Source organism: Sapajus apella, unplaced genomic scaffold (genome assembly GCF_009761245.1).
Source record: "Sapajus apella isolate SASKATOON/1434 unplaced genomic scaffold, GSC_monkey_1.0 scaffold164, whole genome shotgun sequence".
NCBI classification, from domain to species: Eukaryota; Metazoa; Chordata; class Mammalia; order Primates; family Cebidae; genus Sapajus; species Sapajus apella.
In genome coordinates this window covers 1,771,139-1,794,636 of record NW_022437104.1, presented here as the reverse complement: position 1 = coordinate 1,794,636, position 23,498 = coordinate 1,771,139, and the positions used below count along the sequence as shown (strand labels likewise).

Sequence of the window (23,498 nt, the reverse complement as noted above, 5' to 3'; positions counted from 1 at the left end):
CTTTCCTTATTTTTTAATGTGGCTGTTTTTTCTTGTAAATTTGTTTAAGTTCCTTATAGATGCTGCATATTAGACCTTTGTCAGATGCATAGTTTGCAAACATTTTCTTATGTCTGTTCACTATGTTGATAGTTTCCTTTGCTATTTAGAAGCTGTTTAGTTTAATTGGATCCCACTTGTCCATTTTTGCTTTTGTTGCAACTGCTTTTGGCATCTTCATCATGAAATCTTTACCCTTTCCTATGTCCAGAAGCCTAGGTTGTCTTCCAGGGTTTTTATAGCTTTAGGTTTTACATTTAAGTTTTTAGACCATCTTGAGTTCATTTTTGTGTATGGTGTGAGGAAGGGGTGCAGTTTCATTTTTCCACAAATGGCTTGCCAGTTATCCCAGCACCATTTACTGAATAGGAAATGCTTTCCTCACTGCTTCTTTTTGTCAGGTTTGTCAAAGATCAGATAGCTGTACGTGTGTGGCCTTATTTCTGGGTTCTCTATTCTCTTCTAGATTTTCTAACTTATTGGCATATAATTGCTCATAGTAGGCACTAATGATCCTTTAAATTTCTGCAGTGTCATTTTGTAATGTCTACTTTTTCATCTCTGATTTTATTTATTTGGATCTTCTCTTTTTTTGGCTAGTCTGGGTAGAGATTTGTCAATTTTGTTGAACTTAAAAAAAAACAACTCTTTTTGTTTCCTTGATCTTTTGTATTCTTTTCTTCTTTTCAATTTCTTTATTTGTGCTCTAATCCTTATTATTTGTTTTCCTCTACTAGTTTTGGATTTAGTTTTCTCTTGCTTTTTTAGGTCCTTAAGATGCATCATTATGTTGTTTACATTTTTCTTCTTATATGATGTAGGCACTTGTAGCTATAAATTTCCCTCTGAGTCCTGCTTTTGCTGTATCCCACAGGTTTTGGTATATTGTTTCTGCATTGTCATCTGTTTTGAGAAATTTTTCAATTTCTTTCTGAATTTCTTCATTGACCCACTGTTCATTCAGGAGCATGTATTTCTATAGCTTCCAAACTTCCCCTTGTTATTGATTTCTAGTGCTATTCCATTGTGGTCAGAGAAGATGCTTGATGGTATTCAATTGTTTTGAATTTTCAGACTTGTTTTGTGACCTAATATATGGTGTATCTTTGAGAATGAACCATGTGCTGAAGAAATGAATGTATATTCTGCCACCATTGGATGAAATGTTCTGTAAATATCTGTTAGGTTTCTGATCTATAGTGCAGACTAAGTCTGATGTTTCCTTGTTGATTTCTGTCTGGAAGATGTCCAGTGCTGAATGTGGGGTCTTGAGGACTCTAGCAATTATCATGTTGGGGTCTGTCTCTCTCTTTAGCTCTAATAATATTTGCTTTATGTATCTTGGTTCTCCAGTGTTGGGTACACATATTTTCACAATTGTTATATCCTCTTGCCAAATAGACCCCTTTATCATCATCAGACCCCTTCTTTGTCTCTTCTTTAAGATAACGTCTCTGTATAGCTCCTCCTCATCTTTTCTTTCTTTCTTTTTTTTGTTTCCATTGGCATGGAATATCATCATCCATCCCTTTATTTTTAGTCTATGTGTGTCTTTATAGATGAAATGTTTTTCTTATAGGCAACAGATAAGTGGATCTTATTTTTTTTAATCCATTCAACAACTCTATGTCTTTTGATTGGAGAGTTTAGCCCATTTACATTCAAGGTTATTATTGACAAGTAAGGACTTATTCCTGCCATTTTGTTATGGGTTTTTCTATTTTTTGTGGTCTGCTCATCCTTCTTTTTTTCCTTCCTGTCTTCCTTTAAGCAAGGTGATTTTCTTTGGTGATATGATTCAGTTTCTTACTTTTTATTTTCTGTGTATCCGTTGTATGTTTTTTGTTTTGATGTTACCATGACACTTGTAAATACTATCTTATAAACCATTATTTTAAGCTGATAACAACTTACCACTATTTGCACTAACAAACAAAAAACTAATAAAAACTCTATGCCTTAACTTCCTCCTTCTGCTTTTTATCTCTTTGTTTCTATTTATATCTTCTTGTGCTGACTATGTCTTGAAAAGTTGTTTAGTTAGTACTTTTGATTAGGTCATCATTTATTCTTTCTACTTAGCATGAGCGTGGTTTACATGCCTCTGTTACAGTGTTATAATATTTTGTGTTTTTCTGCGTACTTACTATTACCAGTAAGTTTTATACCTTCAGGTGATTATTTATTGCTCAGTAACGGTTTTTTCTTTCTGATTCAAGTACTCCCTTTAGTATTTCTTGTAGGACAGGTCTGGCATTTATGAAATCCCTCAGCTCTTTTTTGTCTGGGAAACTCTTTATTTCTCCTTCATGTTTGAGAGATATTTTCTCCAGATATAGGATTCTAGGGTAAAAGTAGTTTTTCCTTCAACATTTTAAATGTCATGACACTAAAGCCTGCTGACAGAAATATTGGAGATGTATTGTCTGTTATTTAGGATTCTTTCTTTCTCCTTGACCTTTGGGAGTTTGATTATTAAATGCCTCAAAGTTGTATTTTTTGGGTAAAATCTACTTGGTGTTCTATTGCCTTCTTGTATCTGGATATTGATGTCTTTCTCTGGGTTTGGGAAGTTCTCTGTTATTATCCCTTTGAATAAACTTTCTACCCTACCCCTATCTCTTTCTCTATTTCCTCATTAGGGCCACTAACTCTTAGATTTGCCTATCTGTGGCTATTTTCTAGATCCTGTAGACAGGCTTCATTGCTTCTGATTCTTTTTTCTTTTGTCTCCTCTGACTGTTTACTTTCAAATATTCTATCTTGTAATTCACTAATTGTTTTATCTGCTTGAACAAGTCTGCTTTTAAAAGACTGGTACAGGGCAGGCACAGTGGCTTATGCCTGTAATCCCAGCACTTTGGGACACGGAGACAGGTTGATCACTTGAGGCCAGAACTTTGAGACCAGCCTGAACAACATGATGAAACCGTGTCTCTACTGAAAATACAAAAGTTAGTCAGGCATGGTGGCGCATGCCTGTAATCCCAGCTACTCAGGAGGCTGAGGCAGGAGAATCACTTAAACCCAGGAAGCAGAGGTTGCAGTGAGCCAACATCATGCCACTGCACTCCAGCCTGGGTGACTGAGGGAGACTCTGTTTAAAAAAAAAAAAATTAAAAGATTCTGGTGTATTCTTCAGCATGTCAATTGCATTTTCCAGAATTTCTACTTGGTTCTTTAAATTATTTCAATCTCTTTGTTACTTTAATCTGATAGAATTCTGAATGCCTTCTCTGTGTTATCTCAAATTTCTCTGAGTTTCCTCAACACATCTATTTTGAATTCTCTGTCTGAAAGGTCACATATCTCTATTTCTTCAGAATTGGTCCCTGGTGACTTACTTAGTTCATTTGGTAATGTCATGTTTTCCTGGATTATCTTGATACTTTTAGATGTTCTTCTGTGTCTGGGCATTGAAAAGTTAGGTATTTATTATTGTCTTCAGAGTATGTCTTGTTTGTACCCATCCTTCTTAGGAAGACTTTCCAGATATTCCAATGTACGTACATGTTGTGATCTAAGCTATATCTGCTTTACGGGGCACTCCAAGCCTAGTAATGCTGTGGTTCTTGCAGATTCATAAAAGTATTGTTTTGATGGTCTTGGACAATACCTGGGAGAATTCTCTCCATTACTAGGCAGAGAATGGAGAGAATTCTCCCAACCATTGAGAGGAATACTCTCCATTACTTGCTTCCCTTACTTTCTTCCAAACAAACAGAGTCAGTCTCTCTCTCTCTCTCTCTCTCTCTCTCTCTCTCTCTCTCTCTCTGTCTATTGGGAGCCACCTGAAGCTGGGGTGGATTGACACAAGCACTCCTGTGGCCACCACCACTATGACTGAGCTGGGTCAGACTTGAAGCCAGCGCAGTACTGGGTCTCACCCAAGGCCTGCTGTAACCACCTCCTGGATTCTGCCTCTGTTTAATCAAAACCTTGGGGCTATACAATCAGAAAGCATCAAAACCAACCAGGCATGCATCCTTTGCTTTGGGATAGTGAGTTCCCTCCGGCCCTAGATGGATCCAGAGGTGCCATTCAGGAGCCAGAGACTAGAGTCAAACACCTTAGAATTTTACCTAGTGTTCTATTGTCCTGCTGCTAAACTGGCAGTCAAACCACAAAATACAGTTCTTCCCACTCTTCCCTTCCTTTTTCAAAGGCAGAAGCACCTCACTTCATGGAAACTGCCACTACAGGCTCACAAGGAGTATTGACAGACTCACCAATGTTCCCTTAAGGCCCAAAGGCTCTTCAGTCAGCTTGTAGTGTATGCTGCCTATTCTTAGCCTCACCTTTCAGGGCAGTAGGCGCTTCTCTGGACTAGGGCAGGCCAAGAAGTTGGATTCTAGACCATCCAAGAGCCAATGCCTAGAATCTAGGACCCCAAGAGCCTGCCTGGTGCCCTATACCTTTGTGGTCAAGCTGATACTTAAGCTTCCTGGCAACGTATCATTTACTTTTTCCTCTGCTTTTGTAAAGCAAAACCCACCACAATAGCCACCACAGCTTGGAATGTGCATCACCTGAATCCAGCAAGTCTCAAGAGTCTCACCCAAGGCCCTCAATGTAGTACCTGGGCATTACTGCTGGTTATTCAGGGCCCAAGGGCTCTTTATTTAGCAGGCAAAGAACACTACCAGAACTGGGTCCTTCCCTTCAAGGCAGCAGGGAAGGACTTCATTCTGGCCCAGTGTGTGTCTGGAAATGTGGTTTGGGAATTAGAGCCTGGAAAGGGGGCTTCACAACTCTGACTGGTGTCCTATCCTGCTGCAACTGAGCTGGTATACAAGATAATAAGACGAAGTCTTTTCCATTCTTCCCTCTCCTGTCCTCAAGCAGAATGAAGTGGTCTCTTTTGGAGCCACAAGTTGTGGAGCCTGGGGTCAGAGGAGGGGTGGTGCCAGCACTCCCTTAGCTGCCCCAGCTGGTGTCTCAGTAGGTTATGTGCCCGCTAAGTGCACTGTCTCTGGGCCCAGTTCAGCACTAGACCCCTCCTAGGAGTTGCAGTCCTTGTGCTTTGACTGTCTTTCAAGTTTATTTAGAGCACTAGAACACTTTAGCCCATGGTGGCAAGACTTGCAGGAACTCAAGGGCCAACTGCTGACATGCTGATATGCTGACATGGGTAATTCACCTGTAGCTAGGGCTGTTTTGAATGCTCCCTCGATATGCAGGCATCAATCAAGTTTGGTTTAGTTTTTTTTACTGCTCTAACAGGACAACACTGAGGTCCAATGCCTCACAATAGCTGCATTTTCCCTCCCCTAACACACAGAAATGCCCTTGCACACTGTGCCTCCTCTGCTGGGGGCAGAGGTGGAGGGTGGGGTAGGGGTGGTGTCAGCAATTCAAGACTGTTCTTTCTACCACTTCAGTGCCTCTTTCATTGATATCACATTAAAACCAGGTACTGAGGTTTTGGTTCTTTGGAAGGTGCTTTTTTGTGAGTAGATGGTTGTTAATTGGTGTCCTCCCTGGGGGAACAATCAGTGGAACTTTCTATTCCACCATCTTACTTCACCCCTCTCCCAACCATTGAGCTTGGAGGAAGCTAGTCACAGTTGCCTTTAGTGAGGGAAGTGTCTAAGTGGGATGGGCACGGTAGCCAGCCTGTGGTGGTCCCCAGGAGTGATCTGCATTTGAGCCCATTGAGGGTGCCCACTTTCTCAGCCTGTGATGCTTCAGGGAAAAAAGAGGCTAAAGAGAAGTTTGGGAGTGGATTGGGGTCAAGAGCTAGTTTTAGCGGATGGAAAAGACAAGAATATTCTATATTCCAAGTAAGACCTAGTGGGGTACATGTTAAAGGGGGTTGGAGAGAGGGGACCTGAGGAGTACTGGTAGGGCTGGGTACTTGGTGTGAGTGGGGTTCAAGGCAGGACCTCCTTGTCCTTAGGCTGAGGGAGGAGGTATGTGGGAATGTGGACCCTGTACAAGGGTGGGGTGAGCAGTCAAAATGTCCCTGGTCCCGTGCTCTTAATTTTCTTCCTGAGTCAGGTGGGTGGGATGGAATGACTGCTGAGGTGACTGGGAGAGGCTGGTGAGCAGGGTCCTGCCCCTGAGTTATGTGATAGAGAATGGGGACCCCGGTGGGCATGGGATCAGGGAAAGGTAGGCATGATTTTCCCAGGAGCTCTCAGTGGCCCAGGTGTGGGAAGTGTGCAGAGGCCACTGGGTTCTGCTCTTAGCTTGGGCAGCTGTAATGTGGGTGCCGCAGGCCTTTTGGAACTGTACCAGGGTGCCAGGATTAGTGGAGACAGAGGCTGCAATTGCACACGTGAATTAATTCAAAGGCCAGGGTGGAGGGGGAAGAGCAGCAGGATGTCCTCCCGTCTCTTCTTTCCCCCTGAGAGGAAAGAGGCGATGTCCGGCCTTGTGGTCAGAGAGTGCCTGAAGGGCAGAGAGGAGCACAAGCCTGTGACCCTGCGCAGAGCCGGTTTCAGCTTCACAGGAGCACAGGGAGCACAGACCCTCGGCCAGCACAGACATCTCCGAGCTGAACAGAGACAGATCCTGAGAGGCCTTCCCAGCCCCCCTCCCCTTCCCTCAGCTGTCCCAGCCCCCAGTCTCTGCAGAGGGAGGAATGGAGTGGGGGAGGGGAGTCGGCAGCCAATCACATCCAGGACAGCCCAAGGCATCTGTACCTGGAGTAACCAATCCCCTCTGAATAAACAGCGCACTCTGCTTAGGCTTCCTCCTCCTCTCCCTGTTCTGCCCAGCAACAGCAGAAAGGAGGTTTTAGGAGGAGAGGGAGGCCTTGCAACTCCCAGCCCCTGGCAGCAAAGAGCTGGGCCCCAGGCTCACTCTTTACGGGGAGGTTAAAACAATACTTGGAGTTCCTGCAGCTCAGGCAAAATATCCCTAGGGACTCTCTAGGCTGTGCAAGCCCAACTCTCTCACAGACAGGAACTCATATATTACAGAGATCCTAATCCTTGGAATCTTGGGCTACATGCCAGTCTCATTCCCTCCATAGCTGTGGGGCAGGCCCCGGGATGAAGGTCTGAATAGCAGAGACACAGTTCTAGTGAAGGAGATGGGCAGTGAGCAAACAGTCACACCCATGCCTGTTTAAAAAGTGAGAAGTCCTGGGAAGCAAACCTCAGAGTGTTATGCAGGAGAATAAGAGGGGACCTGACTTAGATTGGCTTTCACAGTCCTTTTTGGTTTTAATTCTTTTGTCCAGATTTACGATGGCTATTTCGTTCACTACTTTGCCCCTAGAGGCCTTCCACCTATGGAGAAGAATGTGGTTTTTGTTATTGATGTAAGCGGCTCCATGTTTGGTACCAAGATGAAGCAGGTAAGAAGGATCCTGGAAATCTTTCTTAGTCCTAGTATCAGAAGAACCAGAAAGCAGAGAGCGTGGTAACAATGGGACCCTGGGTACAGAGGGCCCACCATCCCGTGACCATTAAGTCTTACAGGCTTGAACCTACCCTAGGGCCCCAGTATCTTACCTAACAGGAGCCTGTGGACCTGGAGCCATAGAGTCCTAAGAACATTGACACATTGGTTTATGAAGACTGAAACCATTGAGACCCTCAACCACAAAAGCCCAAGGTCATAGAGGACCCTCAAGCTAGAACACCTTGGGATCCTAGAATCCAAAAGTAAGAAATCCTTAGGCCACAGAGACTCTCATTCTTCAGACCACAAGGTTTGAGTCTTTGTTAATTTTTTAAATTTTACTTTAAAGGCCTAATAGTATAGAGTACTGGCATTATAGAATTGGAAACCAGAGTTGGGAGCCATATCGATTTTAGTCTTGTTGCAGTTCTACCACTGTGCCCATGGATCCGAGGCCATAGACCAAGGAGGCTTTGACTTTATCCCCTGAATCCGTAAAGTTCTGCAATCAGCATTTCATACCATAATACTTTGGAGCTCTTTGTTCTGGTGTCTTGCAAATGTATAGCTTTTGTTCCTTAATCTTTCAGTCACAGAGCCTTTGGGACCCAAGGTTGAGTTTGTTTTACCAGAGTCAAGCAACCTGAGGAAAAATGGGTAGTACCCCATGCCAGCTCCCAAGCCCCAGTGTAGAGGGATGGATCTCCCCAAATCCAGCCCTTTCTAGTCTTCTTGTTTCACTCAAGAGGGGTAAAATCTCAGAAACCCTTGTAAGTTTATATCCCAGGGACACCAATTCACTGAAAGACTGAGACCTCCTCATAAGAGTATAGAATGCTTCCTCTCACTCCACACACTATCACCATATCAACTGTGCTTCTCTACAATAACGGAAAGTTACAGCTGATTGAACTACAAACCCAAACCCTATTTAAGAAAGTGTTCTGAGGGAAAACCAAAGACAACCGAAACAACAAAAATACGACATTAGAAGTAATTTTGGCCAGGCACGGTGGCTCACACTTGTAATCCTAGCACTTTGGGAGGCTGAGGTAGGCAGATCACTTGAGCTCAGGAATTTGAGGCCAGCCTGAGCAACATGGCAAAACTCTGTCTCTATGAAAAATACAAAAATTAGCTAGGCGTGATGGTGTGCACCCGTAGTCCCAGCCACTCAGGAGGCTGCATTTGGAGGATGGCTTGAGCCCAGCAGGTGGAGCTTGCAATGAGCCAAGATCGCACCACTACTCCTAGAGAGCAACAGAGCAAGACCCTGTCAAAAAAAAGTAGTAATTTTAGCCTCTGACACCTAAAACTGCTCCAAACAGGAAACATTATCTAACTTGTAGCCAGATACACTAAATGTCATTTAGTTTAGTTCCTTTTACCCAATACATCATGTCTGGCTTTCAACCTACAATGAGAAGGCATGGTAAAAGGAGAAAAACACTGTCTGAAGAGAGAAAACAAACATCACAGCCAGACCTCAATATGTCAGAGATGTTGAAATTATCAAACAATTTTATTTTTGATTGAAAGATTTTTTCCAACTTTTATTTTCGGTTCAGTGGATACCTGTGCAGGTTTGTTATGTGGTTAAATTGAGTTTTGCAGATGTTTAGTGTACAGATTATTTTGTCACCCAGGTAATGAGCACAGGACATAATAGGTCATTTTTCAATCTTCACCCTTTTCCAACCCTCCACCCTCAAGTAGGCCCCAGTGTCTGTTGTTCACTTCTTTGTGTACATGTGTATTCAATGTTTAGCTCCCACTGATAAGTGAGAACATGCAGCATTGGTTTTCTGTTCCTGTATTAACTCACTTAGGATGATTGCCTCCAGTCCCCATCCCTGTTCCTGCAAAGGACAGGATTTCATTCTTTTTTAAGGCTGCATAGTATTCCGTGATATGTATGTACCGCATTTTCTTTATCCAGTCCACCATTGATGGGCATTTAGGTCTTTGCTATTGTAAATAGTGCTGCAGTGAACATACATGTGCATGTGTCTTTATGGTAGAATGATATATATTCCTTTGGGTATATACCCAGTAATGGGATTGCTGGGTCAAATGGTATTTCTGTTTTTAGATATTTGATGAATGGCCACACTGTCTTCCGCAGTGGCTGAACTAATGTACACTCTCACCAACAGTATATAACCATTCTCTTTTCTCCACACCTTGCCAGCATCTGTTTTGTTTTGTTTTTGTTTTTGTTTTTTTACTTTTTAGTAATAGCCATTCTGACTGGTGTGGTATCTCATTGTGGTTTTGATTTCCATTTCTCTAATGATCAGTGATGTTAAGCATTTTTTTCGTATGCTTGTTGTCTACATTTATGTCTTTTCAGAAGTGTCTGTTCGTGCCCTTTGCCAATTTTTTAGTGGGTCAAACCAAGAATTTTAAAACCCATGATTAATATGCCATGGGCACTAGTGAATAAAGTGTACCACACATAAGGGTAACACATGGTAATGTAAGCAGAAACATGAAAATCCTAGGAAAATAAAAGGGAAATGCTGGATATCAGAAATACTGCAACAGGAATGAAGAATGTCTTTGATTCACTCATCAGTAGACTGGACATGGTTGGGTAAAGAATCAGTGAGCTTGAAAATACGTTCATAGAAATTCCTAAAGCTAAAATATAAAAATAAAAAAGAATCTTAAGCTACATCTTAGAATATCCAAGAACTGTGGAACAATTTTAAAAGTGTTATATATACATCATGGAAATAATAGAAGGAGAAGAAAGAGAGAAAGGAACAGAAGAAATATTTTAAGTAATAATAGATACAAATTTTCCAAAATAAATTATGCACACTAAACCTCAGGTCCAAGAAGCTTAGGAGAACACAAAGCAGGATAAATACTAAACAGTCTATACCTAGGCATATCATATTCAGACAGCAGAAAATTTTTTTTAAAAGCCAGAGGAAGAAGTACCTTACCTAAGAGGAGTGAGGATATGAACTGTATCAGAGTTTTCTTCAGAAACCATGGGAGCAAGAAGGAAGTGGAGTGAAATATTACAAGTGTTGAAGGAAAAAACCCCACCAGCCTAGAATTCTGTATACATCAAATTATTCTTCCAAAGTGAAAGAAAAATAAAGACTTTCTCAAACAAAACAAAACAAAAAATTGTGGAATTGTCACCAATAAACTTGCTTTGCAAGAAATGTTAAAAGAAGTTCTACATAAAGAAAATGATATAACTCAGATACTTGGATCTACATGAAGATAGGAAGAGTGTTAGAGAAGGAATAAATGAAAGTAAAGTAAAATACTTTAGTTTTCTTATTAACTGACCTAACAGACAATATTTTTTCAAAGTAATAATAATGTATTTAGTGAATGTAGCTTATGAATAAGTGAAATTAATGAGAGTAATATTATATAGCATGAAAGGGAATAGTTTGGAATACTCTGTTACAAGGTACTTGCACTATGCATAAAGCTGTATAGTATTATTTGAAAGTGGATTGGGATTGGTTGTAAATGTATACTGCAAACTCTAGGGGAACTGCTAAATTTTTTTAAGTCTAATGCATATGCTAAAGATAAGATAAAACGTCATCATGTAAAATGCCCAATTAAAACTGGAGAAGCCAGAAACTAAGTGGAAGACATAAGAATAAAGAATTTAAAAAGAATAGAAAACATTTACAACTCTGGCAAATATTAATCCAACTATGTCAGTAATGACTGTAATCATAAATGGTTTAAATACATCAATTAAAAGACAAAGACTCTCAGTGTGGATAACAAAATAAGACCCAATCGTAGGTTGTTTGTAAGAAACCCACTTTAAATATAAAGATGCAGATTAATCAAAAGCAAAGGGATAGAGAAAGATATACCATGCTAACGCAAATTAAAGAAACCTAGGATAGCTGTATTCATTTTAGACAAAATAGGCTTCAAAGCAAGGAAATTCTCAGCAATAAACAGTTGCATTATATAACAATAAAACAAATATAATGATAAAGGGGAAATTCTCCAAGAAGACAAATAATCCTTAATGTGCATGTGACAACCAACAACATACCAAAATATATGAAGTAAAAACTGATGAAACTGGAAGGTAAAAATCCATGAAAACACTATTGTAATTAGAGATTTCACCATCCCTTTATCAGTCATTGTCAGATCCAGCAGGCAGAAAATCAGTAAAGGACATAGCTGAACTGAACAGCACCATCGATCAACTGAATCGAATTGACATTTCTAGAATACTTTATTCAACAACAGCAGATTACACATTCTTCTCAAGTTCACATGGAACATTTACCAAGATAGACCATATCCTCGGCCTTAAAATATACCTTAACAAATTTAAAATAATACATAAATTATACCAAGTGTGCTCTCAAACCAAATGGAATTAAACTACAAGTCACTTACAGAAAGATAGCTGCGAAATCTCAAAGTAACTGGAGATTAAACAGCACACTTCTCCAAACAATCTATTCCTGGTCAACAAGAGGTTCTGACTTCTAGGCCCTCGTAGGCTCTCACTTTTCTTCTGCTCTTCTCAGGAAAGGTCATCCTCTTAAGTCTCTCCCCTCTTAATGGAAACAAGAGTATGGTGCTTAGCTCCCTGTCCCATAATGTACAACCTAGCCCCAGAGCTCTCCCTATGGTGGGAAAGACTCTAATCCACTTAGAAACATTCGAGACATTTCCTATCAGTTTGAGGTGTAGAGAAAAATGGGTCTCACGTGTCCTTCCTGTGGTCTCTGAAATCCATACCTATATAAAGGATTGAAAGCATAATGCTGTGCTTAGGATCACTGATTTAAAACCTCCCACATGTGTATTTGAATCCCTCATCCATCAATGACTAGCTGTGTGACCTTAAGCAAGTCATCATCTCTCTGAACCTCAGTGTCATCATCTATAAAATGTGTATAATATTAGTACCTTCTTCATTGTGTTGATGCGATAATTAAATAAGCTGATGCATCTAAAGTATTTAGCACAGTGCCTGGAACATAGCAAGTGTCCCGTAAATTATACTGAATGGTAGACCCTATATACTCTATTCCCTGAAACTCCTATGGGCCTAGCCCTATGCTAGTATTGCCATGGAGACAATAACAAGAAGCATTATAAGCCTTTCTCCCAAAGGATTCAACATTTGGATAAAAAGTAAAAATATTTCATGGAAAACAGTGAACGGACTGGGACAGGGAATATGTAAGCAAGAAGGGCATGAGTCAGGGTTGGCAACTTAAGGAAGAGCTGTCCAGAGAAGGAGCAACTGAAAGAATAGTAAAGTTGTGAATAAATAAAGGGGAAGTGGGAGGGTATGCTATCTAAAGAGTACAATAAGAGCAAGGTTTATGGAGTCGAACTAGAATCTGTGTTTTCTAGGGGCTGGTGTGACTAGCCTGGAAGAAATGGAAGGTGAGGCAGAAAAGCGGATTAGAGCAGAACCAAAGCATGCCAAGTCATTGAAAGGCAGCTAGAGAGACCTAGGATCATAAAGGTCCTAAACTTTAGAGTCCTGGAATCATTGAATCCTGGGTCATGGAGTCCAGGGATCATATAGCAAATGAATTTTCTGGCTCCAAAAACGTGGAGCTTTGGCTGGGTGCGGTGGCTCATGCCTGTAATCCTAGCACTTTGGGAGGCCGAGGTGGGTGGATCACCTGAGGTCAGAAGTTCAAGACCAGCCTGGCCATCATGGTGAAACCCCATCTTAAAAAACAAAAAAAAAAAAAAACAAAAAAACATGGAGCTTGAACCTTTTAGAGCACTAGTGCCCAATATGAAGTTCTTGATGATGGAAATGACCTAAAATTCTGTGCTATCTAATATAGTAGCCACTGACCACATATGGCTATTGAACACTTGAAATGTGGCTACTGCAAGTAAAGACTGTTTAAATTTTTCTTTAATTTTAGCTAATTTATATTAGCTACATGTGCCTATTAGCTACCGTATTAAACAGTGTAGTTCTATGCCTTGGAACCCATAGAGTACTTTCACCTGAGAATCCTAGATTCACAGAGTCCTGCAGTCAGAGGGTCTTAAAACCATATAACGCTTAGATTTTAGTGCCTTGTGTAGAAAGAACCTTTCAATCTGATAGAGCTTAAGTCTTGTCCCATTCCCTTCATTTCATCCATATCCCACAGACTAAAAAGGCCATGAATGTGATTCTCAGTGACCTTCAAGCCAATGACTACTTCAACATCATCTCCTTTTCTGACACAGTTAGTGTCTGGAAAGCTGGAGGCTCAATCCAGGCCACCGCCCGGAATGTCCACAGTGCCAAGGACTACCTGCATCGCATGGAAGCTGATGGTTGTAAGTATTAGATCTACCCACCCAAAGGGACAGGCTGTGGTGATATGGGAAATTCCTGAAACCCTCTCTTCATTCCCCCATCCTCCTCAATTCTCACAGTGCCTGAAATATCAAGACTAGATTTCACACAAATACGGTCCTTTGTCCTCTGCGTTCTCCCATCACCCTTTCCTTGAAGAAAGAGCGCAGCTGATTCTCCATGTATCTTAGGGCACATTTCTTTTTGGTCTCAGTTTCCTCCTCTTTAAAGCAAACCCTTGAAAGAATTTGCTAAACTTTCTTTAAATCAATAATCTAGATATTTATTTCCAAGCATTTGAGCAAGCTGCTGCCCTGATCCTGGCTTTTGAGCAATCATCTCTGACAATTACTGAAGTCTCCCACTGCCTCCTGTCAATTCTGTCCTTTCTTCCCCTGTAACAAGAAGGTGTGTGTCGGTGGGGTGCTGCCCTTGGGAACCCGCCAGTCTGACCTGGGAATGAGACATCTCCCCTCCCGACCCTGCACCACCAAGGAAACAAAGAACAATATGAGACAGAGAGTGATAAAAGCCAAGGACATGTGGGCCCCTGTGTCAGATACCAGTAAGTCTGGGTGGGAGTGAAGAAGTTGGGAAGGAGAAACAGTGAATACAGCCTGAGCAAAGATAAGGAGCTGTGAGCTTGGGAGGTTGGTGAGGTGCCCAGTGTGTCTACAATGGGGGTAAAAGTGACCAGAGAAGATGGTCTCACAATCTATTCCCCAATTAGGGACCGACATCAACTCAGCTCTGCTGGCAGCTGCTTCAGTGCTGAACCATAGCAACCAGGAGCCTGGGAGGGTCCCCAGTGTGGGAAGGATCCCTCTTATCATCTTCCTGACAGATGGGGAGCCCACAACCGGCGTGACGACCCCCAGTGTGATCCTCTCCAATGTCCGTCAGGCGCTAGGCCACAGGGTATCCCTTTTCAGCTTGGCCTTTGGGGATGATGCTGACTTTACACTGCTGCGCCGCCTTTCCCTGGAAAACCGGGGAATAGCCCGGCGCATATATGAGGGCACTGATGCGGCCCTACAGCTGGAGGGCCTCTATGAGGAGATCTCCATGCCTCTGCTGGCAGATGTGCGTCTGGACTACCTGGGCGGCTTGGTTGGGGCCTCCCCTTGGGCCGTTTTCCCCAACTACTTTGGTGGCTCAGAGCTGGTGGTGGCAGGCCAGGTGCAGCCAGGCAAACAGGAGCTGGGCATCCACCTGGCAGCCCGTGGCCCCAAGGATCAGCTTCTTGTGGCCCGCCACAGTGAAGGGGCCACCAACAATAGCCAGAGGGCATTTGGGTGCCCAGGGGAGCCAGCCCCGAATGCGGCCCACTTCATCCGCCGCCTCTGGGCCTATGTCACCATTGGAGAGCTGCTGGATGCACGCTTCCAAGCTCGTGACACCACCACTCGCCACCTGCTGTCTGCCAAAGTCCTCAACCTGTCCCTTGAATACAGCTTTGTCACACCTCTGACTTCACTGATCATGGTGCAACCCAAAGAGGCCAATGAGGAGACCAGGAGACAGATCTCCACCACAGCTGGGCCAAACACCATAATGCCCTCATCCAGCAGCAGGCATGGCCTAGGGGTAAGCACAGCTCAGCCAGCCTTGGTGCCCAAGGTTATCTCCCCCAAATCAAGGCCTGTAAAACCAAAGTTCTACTTATCCTCAACTACCACAGCCTCTACCAAGAAGATGCTCAGTTCCAAAGAATTGGAGCCATTGGGAGAGAGCCCTCGTACCCTGTCGACGCCCACATACCCAAAGGCCAAAACTCCAGCACAACAGGATTCTGGCACTTTGGCCCAGCCAACTCTCAGGACAAAACCTACTGTTCCTGTACCCTCAAATTCTGGTGCTCTGTTGCCTCCGAAGCCCAGCACTCCGTCACACCAGAATCCTGATATATTACCCATGAACTCCAGGACACAAGTCCCAACTCTGACACCTGGCATCCCAGCCTCGCCCAAAGCTAGCACTGTGAAACATGTTACTCCACTGCATTCCAAACCTGGTGCTCCATCACACCCCCAACTTGGGGCACTCACATCACAGTCACCTAAAGGCCTGCCACTGTCAAGACCTGGTGTCTCTACACTTCAGGTTCCCAAGTACCCACCAAACACCAGACCTAGGGTTCCTGCTCCCAAGACCCGAAACAACATGCCACACCCCAGACCTGGGATCCTCTTATCCAAGACCCCTAAAATCTCATTATCTCTTAAACCGAGTGCCCCACCACACCAAATTTCCACAAGTGTACCAGTTTCCAAGCCTGAGACCCCAAGCCCCCATATTCCCCAAACCCTACTACCTCCTAGACCTGACAGACTGAGACCCCCACCTCCTGAGAGCCTAAGCACATTCCCAAATACAATCTTAAGTTCCACAGGTCCCAGCAGTACCACAATCACCTCTGTCCTTGGTGAACCCCTCCCCATGCCCTTTGCCCCCACTCTGCCCCCTGGAAGGTTCTGGCATCAGCATGACCTGCTGCTGGGTCCCCAGAAGACCAGGCAAGTTCTGGGAACATCTAGGCCAGGAGTTCCAACAATGAGCCTACTCAACAGCTCCAGGTCTGCAACAGAAGGCAGCCCTCCAAACCTGCCAATCTTGCTGCCTTCCAGCAACGTCCCTGAGGCCATCAGTCTGCTCCTTCTCCCTGAGGAGCTAGTGCTGCTGTCTGAGTCAACAGTGGAATCCAAGTTTGTGGAGTCCTTGAACCCACCAGCATTCTATACTTTCCTCACTCCTGATGCAGATGGTGAGTTCCACGGGTAAGAGGTCGAGCCATGAGGGTGAGGTATGAATGGACAGTACCAGGAGCTGGGAATCTACAAGGCTTATGCAGACTCCAGTGCTGGAATCGCTGCTTCCTTGCTTGCTTGCTTTGGGACTTTGGACCAGTTACTTAATTTCTCTGGGCTTCAGTATACATACACGGAATTAGAGGCCTTGGGAGAGGAGGGATGTTGAGACTGGGAAGGTTGAATAGAAACAAATTAGCCAGGGGGTAGCTTCGACATTCGTTACGTTGGACAAGAGAACTGCTGATGTTTCCCAAGCGGGGTGGGATGTATCATTGGCAAGTCAGGTCTTACTGGTTTTTCTGAGCTCTGTGAATAGTCCTGCTTAATGACAGGGGTAGACGGATTGGGAAGATCATTAAAATTATCTTTAATTTCAAAAAAACCTATAAAATAATAAGTTAACATTTGTAAGCTCTTCTTATTCACGGTACTGCTCTACATATTGTACCCGTGTCTCAATTAAACCTCACGAGAAACTGTTGACATCTTCATTTTACACATGAGGAGAATGAAGCCCAGAGAGGTAAAATAACTCTCTCCATGTCACACAGCTAGTCAGAGAGTTGAACTCATACAGTCTGGTCACAGAATGAATGTGATTCAGCACTCCAGTATCCTGCCTTCCTGAGAGAAGTAGAGACATTTCCTACGTGACCTTATAGGGCAGGATTAGAACCAGTTGGGGGTGCCTAAGTCACAGGGATGCAAATTTGGGCATGACATCCTCTACGTGTATCAGACACCCCACCAATGTCCCATTCATCCTCAATTATTAGCAATGTTACCTCTAATACATTTACCAAATCCATCCACTTCCCACCACCTCAGTTGTCACTATGCGACAGCAAACCGCCGTTGTGTCTCACCTAGAAAACTGTTCCAGCCTCCTCACTGGTTTCCCTGCGTCCTCTCCCGTCCTGCTACATGCCACTCTTTCCCAAAGGGATCCTTTAAAGACACAAATCACTTCATGACCCTTCCTTATTTAAAATCCCTCAATAGTTTCCCATCATACTTAAAATGAAGTTAAAAGTCCTCTTCATGGCTAACGGGCTCTGTGTGATCTGCTTCCTACCCTCATTCCTCTATGACCTCACCCTCTCCCACCCGTTCTCTTAACTCCAGCCCCTCTGGTCTCTACTTTGCTCCTCCAATGAATGCCCTACCCTGTCTCCACTCAGGGACTTTTTTCAAGCTACTGTCTCTCTCTGCTTGATAATCACCTGACTGGCTTTGTCCTACCCCTTCCTGCGGCCCTCATCCCTTCCATCGCCCTTCAAACTCCAGCTCATGCCTTAGATCTCAGCTCAGATCTCCTTACCCACCCTCCCCCAAGCAGGCTACTTCAGGTCTCTCTTTAACTCCCTCAGTCACTCCGTTAATTTTTTCTGATAGCATTTATCACCAGTTGTGATATATTATTATTTCATTCATGTCTGCCACCCCCTACTAAACTATGAGCTTCACCGGGTCAGAAAACATGTCTCTCTTTTTCACCACCATATACCTGATACCTAAGCAATGCCCGAATGAATGAATAAATGAACGGACAAATGAATGCATAAATGGTATAAGGAAGAACTTTGAACATATCTGAGCTTGAAAGACTAAGAGGCTGTGGAGAGCATAAGGTCCCAGTCCTGGAGATGGACAGGTTAGCCTGCAAAGCCAGTGAGGGCTCTCCTTGTCAGAAGGATTGTGAGCCTTTTCCCTGGGAATTCGAAGGGTTTTCTTATTTCTTCTGTGCTTGGCAGGAAGTCCAAACTGGGATTCTGATTCTGAGGAGATCCTGGGAGGAGCTGGAGGCAGCATGGGATCTCAAGGACATTCTGTGGGGTTAGCAAAAGGTGAGCAAGGAGCTCCCCTGACAAAGATCCCCTAGGCCTTCATTTCCATTCCATTAGGACTCTTATTGACATGTGGGAGCCCAGAAGGAGGTAATGTATTCGTTTTCTGTGGTTGTGCAACATTTACCACAAATTTAGTAGCTTAAAACAACACCAATTAATAATCTCACAGTTCTGTAAGTCAGTAGTCTAAGTAGAAATAGGTTAGTTAAATTCTCTGCTCAGGGTCTCATAAGACTGAAATGAAGGTGTCTGTCACACTGAACTCTCATCCTCTTCCACACTCATTCACATTGTTGACAGAATTTAGTTCTTTGTGTTGCTGGAACTGAGGTCCCTGTTTTCTTGCTGGCTGTTGGCTGGGGGATCACTCTCAGCTGCTAGAGGTTACCTTGGGCCACTCTCAGTACTTAGAAGTCTCCTGCATTCCTTGTCACGTGGTCCCTCTCCATCTTCAAAGGCAGCTAGAGAGCATTCCCCTAACGCTAAACCCTTCTCACACTTTAAATTTCTCTGACTCCTCTGTCTCTGACCTCTAGATGCAAATTTTAAGGGCTTACATGATTAGGTCAGGCCCACCTGGATAATATCCCGTTCATAAGGTCAATAGGGTCACATGAGATAAACTGTTTCTGGAAGGATATTTCATCATATTCACAACTCTGGGGAATTTTACAGAGTGTGTACACCAAAGGATCCTGGGGCCATCTTAGAATTCTACCTACCACCGGCAGAGAGCAAGAGAAAATAGCATTTGGGCTGGCCTTGAAGGATAATTAGAAATTGATCCTTTATAGTTAAGGGAAAGAAAAACATTCCGGGTGACAGGAGAAACAGGAATAAAGGGTCACTAGGAAGAGAAGGCAGGACACTCATAACTACAGTTTGATTGGGCTAGAGCATAGAGACTGGAGAGCTAGGCAGGGACTGGATTTCAGAGAAGCCTTAAATGCTGACAGGAGTATGGCCCTTATCTGGGAGGAGGTCCCAGAATTCCTAGGAATATGATAGATTACTCCCTTCCCAACACAGTCTCTCTCTCCTTTGCAGGCACATTGCCTAGCGTCTTCACCTTCTCCTCCTCAGGTAAGCCAGTCACCCCATGGCTCCCCTGTTTGAGTACAGGGTAGCTTATGCACTGGGACTGGGGCTGGGGAAATAGACATGACCTCTTCCCTTCCCCTCCTCTCTCCTCCCTCTCCTTTCCATTTATTCCTTTAACTCTAGAGTTGTATCTCCTGCCTTGCAGTGGATGGGGACCCCCACTTTGTGATCCAAATCCCACACTCAGAAGAGAAGATCTGCTTCACACTGAATGGGCACCCCGGGGACTTGCTACAGCTCATAGAGGACCCAAAGGCAGGTAAGAGCCCCGTACACCACAGCTGGATAGATCCATGTCAATACCCCTAGACATTTGTGGAGTAATACCCCAGACACACAGCAATGCACCTCGCTAACATGCACACAAGAACACACCAAGACACAAAGGAACACACATGAATACACTCAAACACCAAGATACTCACAGATACACAAAAGGGCTTGGAAAACTCACACAAATATGATGGGACTTCAGAAAGTTTGTGGTAAAATGGAATTAAAAGATAAAAACTAAAAACATAAACTTTATTTCTCAACATGAGCTCCATCAAGTACAGGGCACTTTTGTAAGCAACAATAGCAGCCAGTCAGTCAAAAGAACTGAGGGTCCTGGGAATTTAACCATGTTATGAATGTCTTTTATGCATTATTTTAAAAAGGAAGAAAAATTGGTGTCCTTTAAAGATTTTTTAATATTAGGAAGCAAAAATAAGTTGGAGCCAAATCAGGACTGTAAGGTAAATGCCTAATGATTTCCAATTAAAACTCTTGAAAAATTGTCCTTGTTTGATGAGAGAAATGAGTAGAAGCATTGTCATGGTATAGAGGAATTCTCTGGTGAAGATTTCCCAGGCATTTTTCTGCTAAATCTTTGGCTAACTTTCTCTAAACATTCTCATAATATGCACCTAGACACATGGTGACACACAATACATGCCCAGATATATACAATGGCATGCACCGCAACACCCTCGGGCATACAAGCACTGAATACCTCCAGCTTGATCCCAATTTCCAGGAATTCAGCACATACAGTCGGCAAACATACTCTGCTACTCTTGTTATATGCAACATACTGATGCATGGAAATATCCGCCAAGCCAAAAAATGATACAAATCCAAATGCACACACACTGACACTCCAGATACATATCAGTACAGACTAACAGATAACTAGGTGCACACAACATACACTATTGCATCAAGACATAGAACACCAACATATCCAGGGCACACACATAAACATACAACCAAAACGACACATTCTAACATACCACCTTCTCCAACATGCAGATGTACTGATATGCCAAGAGTTACTCATAGGAGCATAACCGAACACACACATTTACACACTCAGAGGCAAGCACATGTATCTATACATGTAGTTCTCTCCGGAGCGGGCTTTCTAGCCACAAATCTACTACTTCATCTGCCCGTGCTGTGGGTGACCATGTAAATGACCATGCAAAAGCCACTGCTCCAGGCCCACACTCCCCTCCCTCCAGGGCTGCACGTGAGTGGGAAGCTGCTTGGCGCACCACCAAGGCCGGGCCATGAGGACCAGACTCGCACCTACTTCCAGACGATCACAGTCACTACAGAGAAACCCCGGGCCTACACTATCACCATCAGCCGCAGTTCTATATCCTTGCGAGGCGAGGGTACCTTGCACCTGTCCTGGGACCGACCTGCCGTGCTGAAGAGGCCCCAGCTGGAGCTCTACGTGGCTGCTGCAGCCCACCTTACCATCCGCCTTGGGCCCTACCTTGAGTTCCTGGTCCTCCGGCACCGCTACAGACATCCCAGTACCCTGCAACTACCCCATCTGGGGTTCTACGTGGCCAATGGCTTGGGCCTCAGCCCCTCAGCCCGTGGCCTGATGGGTAAGTCTGGCTGAGGCTGAGAGGGGCCAGAAGGCACCAGCCCCCAAAAAGACCCTGCCAGGGTGAGAGGCACCCATGCCCCCAACCAGGAAGAGGAATCAGAGACAGGCTCTTCCCTTGAGGAGCCCTTCCTCTTGGGAGAGGACAGAATCAGATAGGGATAGTGAACATAGGAAGGGATCATTGCTGGACAGAAAGCTGCCCATAAAGCTACAGAAAACCAGAGTGGGGGAACTTGCCCAGTCTCAGAGCTCGAGAAAGACCTCCTGGAGGAGGTAGACACACCCATGCTGAGTCTGAAAGGCTACACAAGGGTATGGAAAAAAGGAACAGAAGTTGGAGGAAATGGAGCTGAGTGGTCAGAGTTGAATGCCAGGATGAAGAATTGGCTTTATCCTGAAAGCAACGAGGAGTCATGAAGAGTTATAAGCAGAGGAGAGACACAGTCATATCTGGGTGTTACAAAGATCCCTCTGGAGACTGCTATGAAGGTAGGTTGCAGGAAGCCAGGCTGTAGGTCAGGAGACACTGGCAGAGCCTGAGGCAGAGGCTCACACCAAAGAGTTTGAGCACTGACAGTGGGTTGAACAGATATTTTTACCTCCTCTCGGCCTCCTCCCTCCTTTTGTCTCCTTCTTCCTAATCTTCCCTGTCTTCTCCTCCAAGCCTGGCTATCCCCCTTTCTCTGCCATTTCATCCAACCACTTTGGCTCCCTACTTCCATATTACACTCCAGTCCCATCTGGCTCCTGCACAGTTCCCACAATGCCCAGCCTCTTCCTTCCTCTGGTCCTTTGCTGCACCTCCTTCCTCCTCCTTTAAATCCCTCTGGATGTCCTGCTCTAAGTTCCTTACAGATCTCTGAGCAGGGACTCAGGCCATTGCCCTGACTAGCACTGCATCTCTCTCCCTCAGGGCAGTTCCAGCACGCAGACATCCGACTGGTGACAGGACCTATGGGGCCACGCTTACGAAGGCACCAGGGCCCAGATGTGCCTGTGATTCTAGGCAAGAGGCTGCTGAAGGACTCACCAAGGCTGCTGCCCCACTGGGCTTCCTGCTGGCTGGTGAAGCGCTCTCATGTAGAGCAGCTTCTGGGTCACTCCTACCTCTCCTATGTCCTGTGATGGCAGAGCCAGGAGACCTGAATTTGGGAGATCCAGAAACCAGGACATGGGGTGAGCCAGCCACAGAGACCCAAGGACATGGAAGCACACACAGGGACACAAAGACTCACGCATGTTCTAAGGAACACATACACAAGAGTATACAAACACACACACATGCAGAGGCCTAGAGTCAGAAACCTCTGCATCTTCATGGTCCATCATGTCTCCAGTCTCACTCCCTCCAAATCCAAGATCCACACCAGCTTTACAAGTCACTTTTGTAAAACAAAAAACAGTCAGTAGTTCTGCTCACAACGTTCCCTAACAAACCATGCTCTTAGAGTTTCCCTAACAAACCATGCTCACTCCTACCACTGGACCACCATTGCATGTGCTTTTCCTTCTACATGAGACATGCTTCCTTTGTTCCTGTAGGTGAATGTAATTCATCCTTCAAGTCCTAGTTATTACCTCCTCTAGGAGGCCTTTTCTGATGCCTGCCCTAGGTTGAGCTTGGTACTGTCCTCTGGGTTCCTATAGCCCCCCGCCCTCCAAGCTCACAGCACTTATACTGTGTAGTAACCATCTGTTTACTTGTCTTGGATATCTGACTTAGACTGTGAGCTCTTTGAGGGCAAGGACCTTTTCCAAATCATCTATGTAGCCCCAGTGCCTATCACATAATAGGTGCTTAGTAAATATTTGTTAAAAGAATGAATTAATTAATTAACAAAAAAGGATCCCATAACATAGCAGTAGACACACATATATATACACTCACAACCAAAGACACAGGATCGCACCCAGAAAAACAGTGGCAAGGACACAGATATGGATGGAGAATGGAGGGACAGACACTTATGGAAACACAGGAATCACAAAACAAACATGGACATAGGGGTATAGAGACATAAAAAGATGGGGGCAGGGAGCCAGAGTGGCAGCATCAGGGACATAAACTCAGAGAAAAATGAAGAGATGCTCTCTTGCTGAGCCTCTGTGTCTTTGTGGTTTTC

At 44.2% G+C, this 23,498-nt stretch overlaps 1 protein-coding gene across 1 annotated transcript in view; it reads left to right on the top strand.

Annotated features, from left to right (window-relative positions):
• ITIH6 (inter-alpha-trypsin inhibitor heavy chain family member 6) overlaps nt 1-22,668 on the top strand; it is a 39,889-nt gene extending 17,221 nt beyond the window's left edge. The window contains exons 6-13 of the mRNA XM_032266954.1: nt 7,229-7,345; nt 13,539-13,710; nt 14,460-16,493; nt 18,294-18,386; nt 19,437-19,472; nt 19,636-19,749; nt 20,996-21,373; nt 22,289-22,668. Coding sequence (XP_032122845.1) covers nt 7,229-7,345; nt 13,539-13,710; nt 14,460-16,493; nt 18,294-18,386; nt 19,437-19,472; nt 19,636-19,749; nt 20,996-21,373; nt 22,289-22,500 — 3,156 coding nt within the window. The 3' untranslated portion in view covers nt 22,501-22,668. The remainder of the gene's footprint in view (nt 1-7,228; nt 7,346-13,538; nt 13,711-14,459; nt 16,494-18,293; nt 18,387-19,436; nt 19,473-19,635; nt 19,750-20,995; nt 21,374-22,288) is intronic.
• The last annotated feature ends 830 nt before the right edge of the window (nt 22,669-23,498 follow it).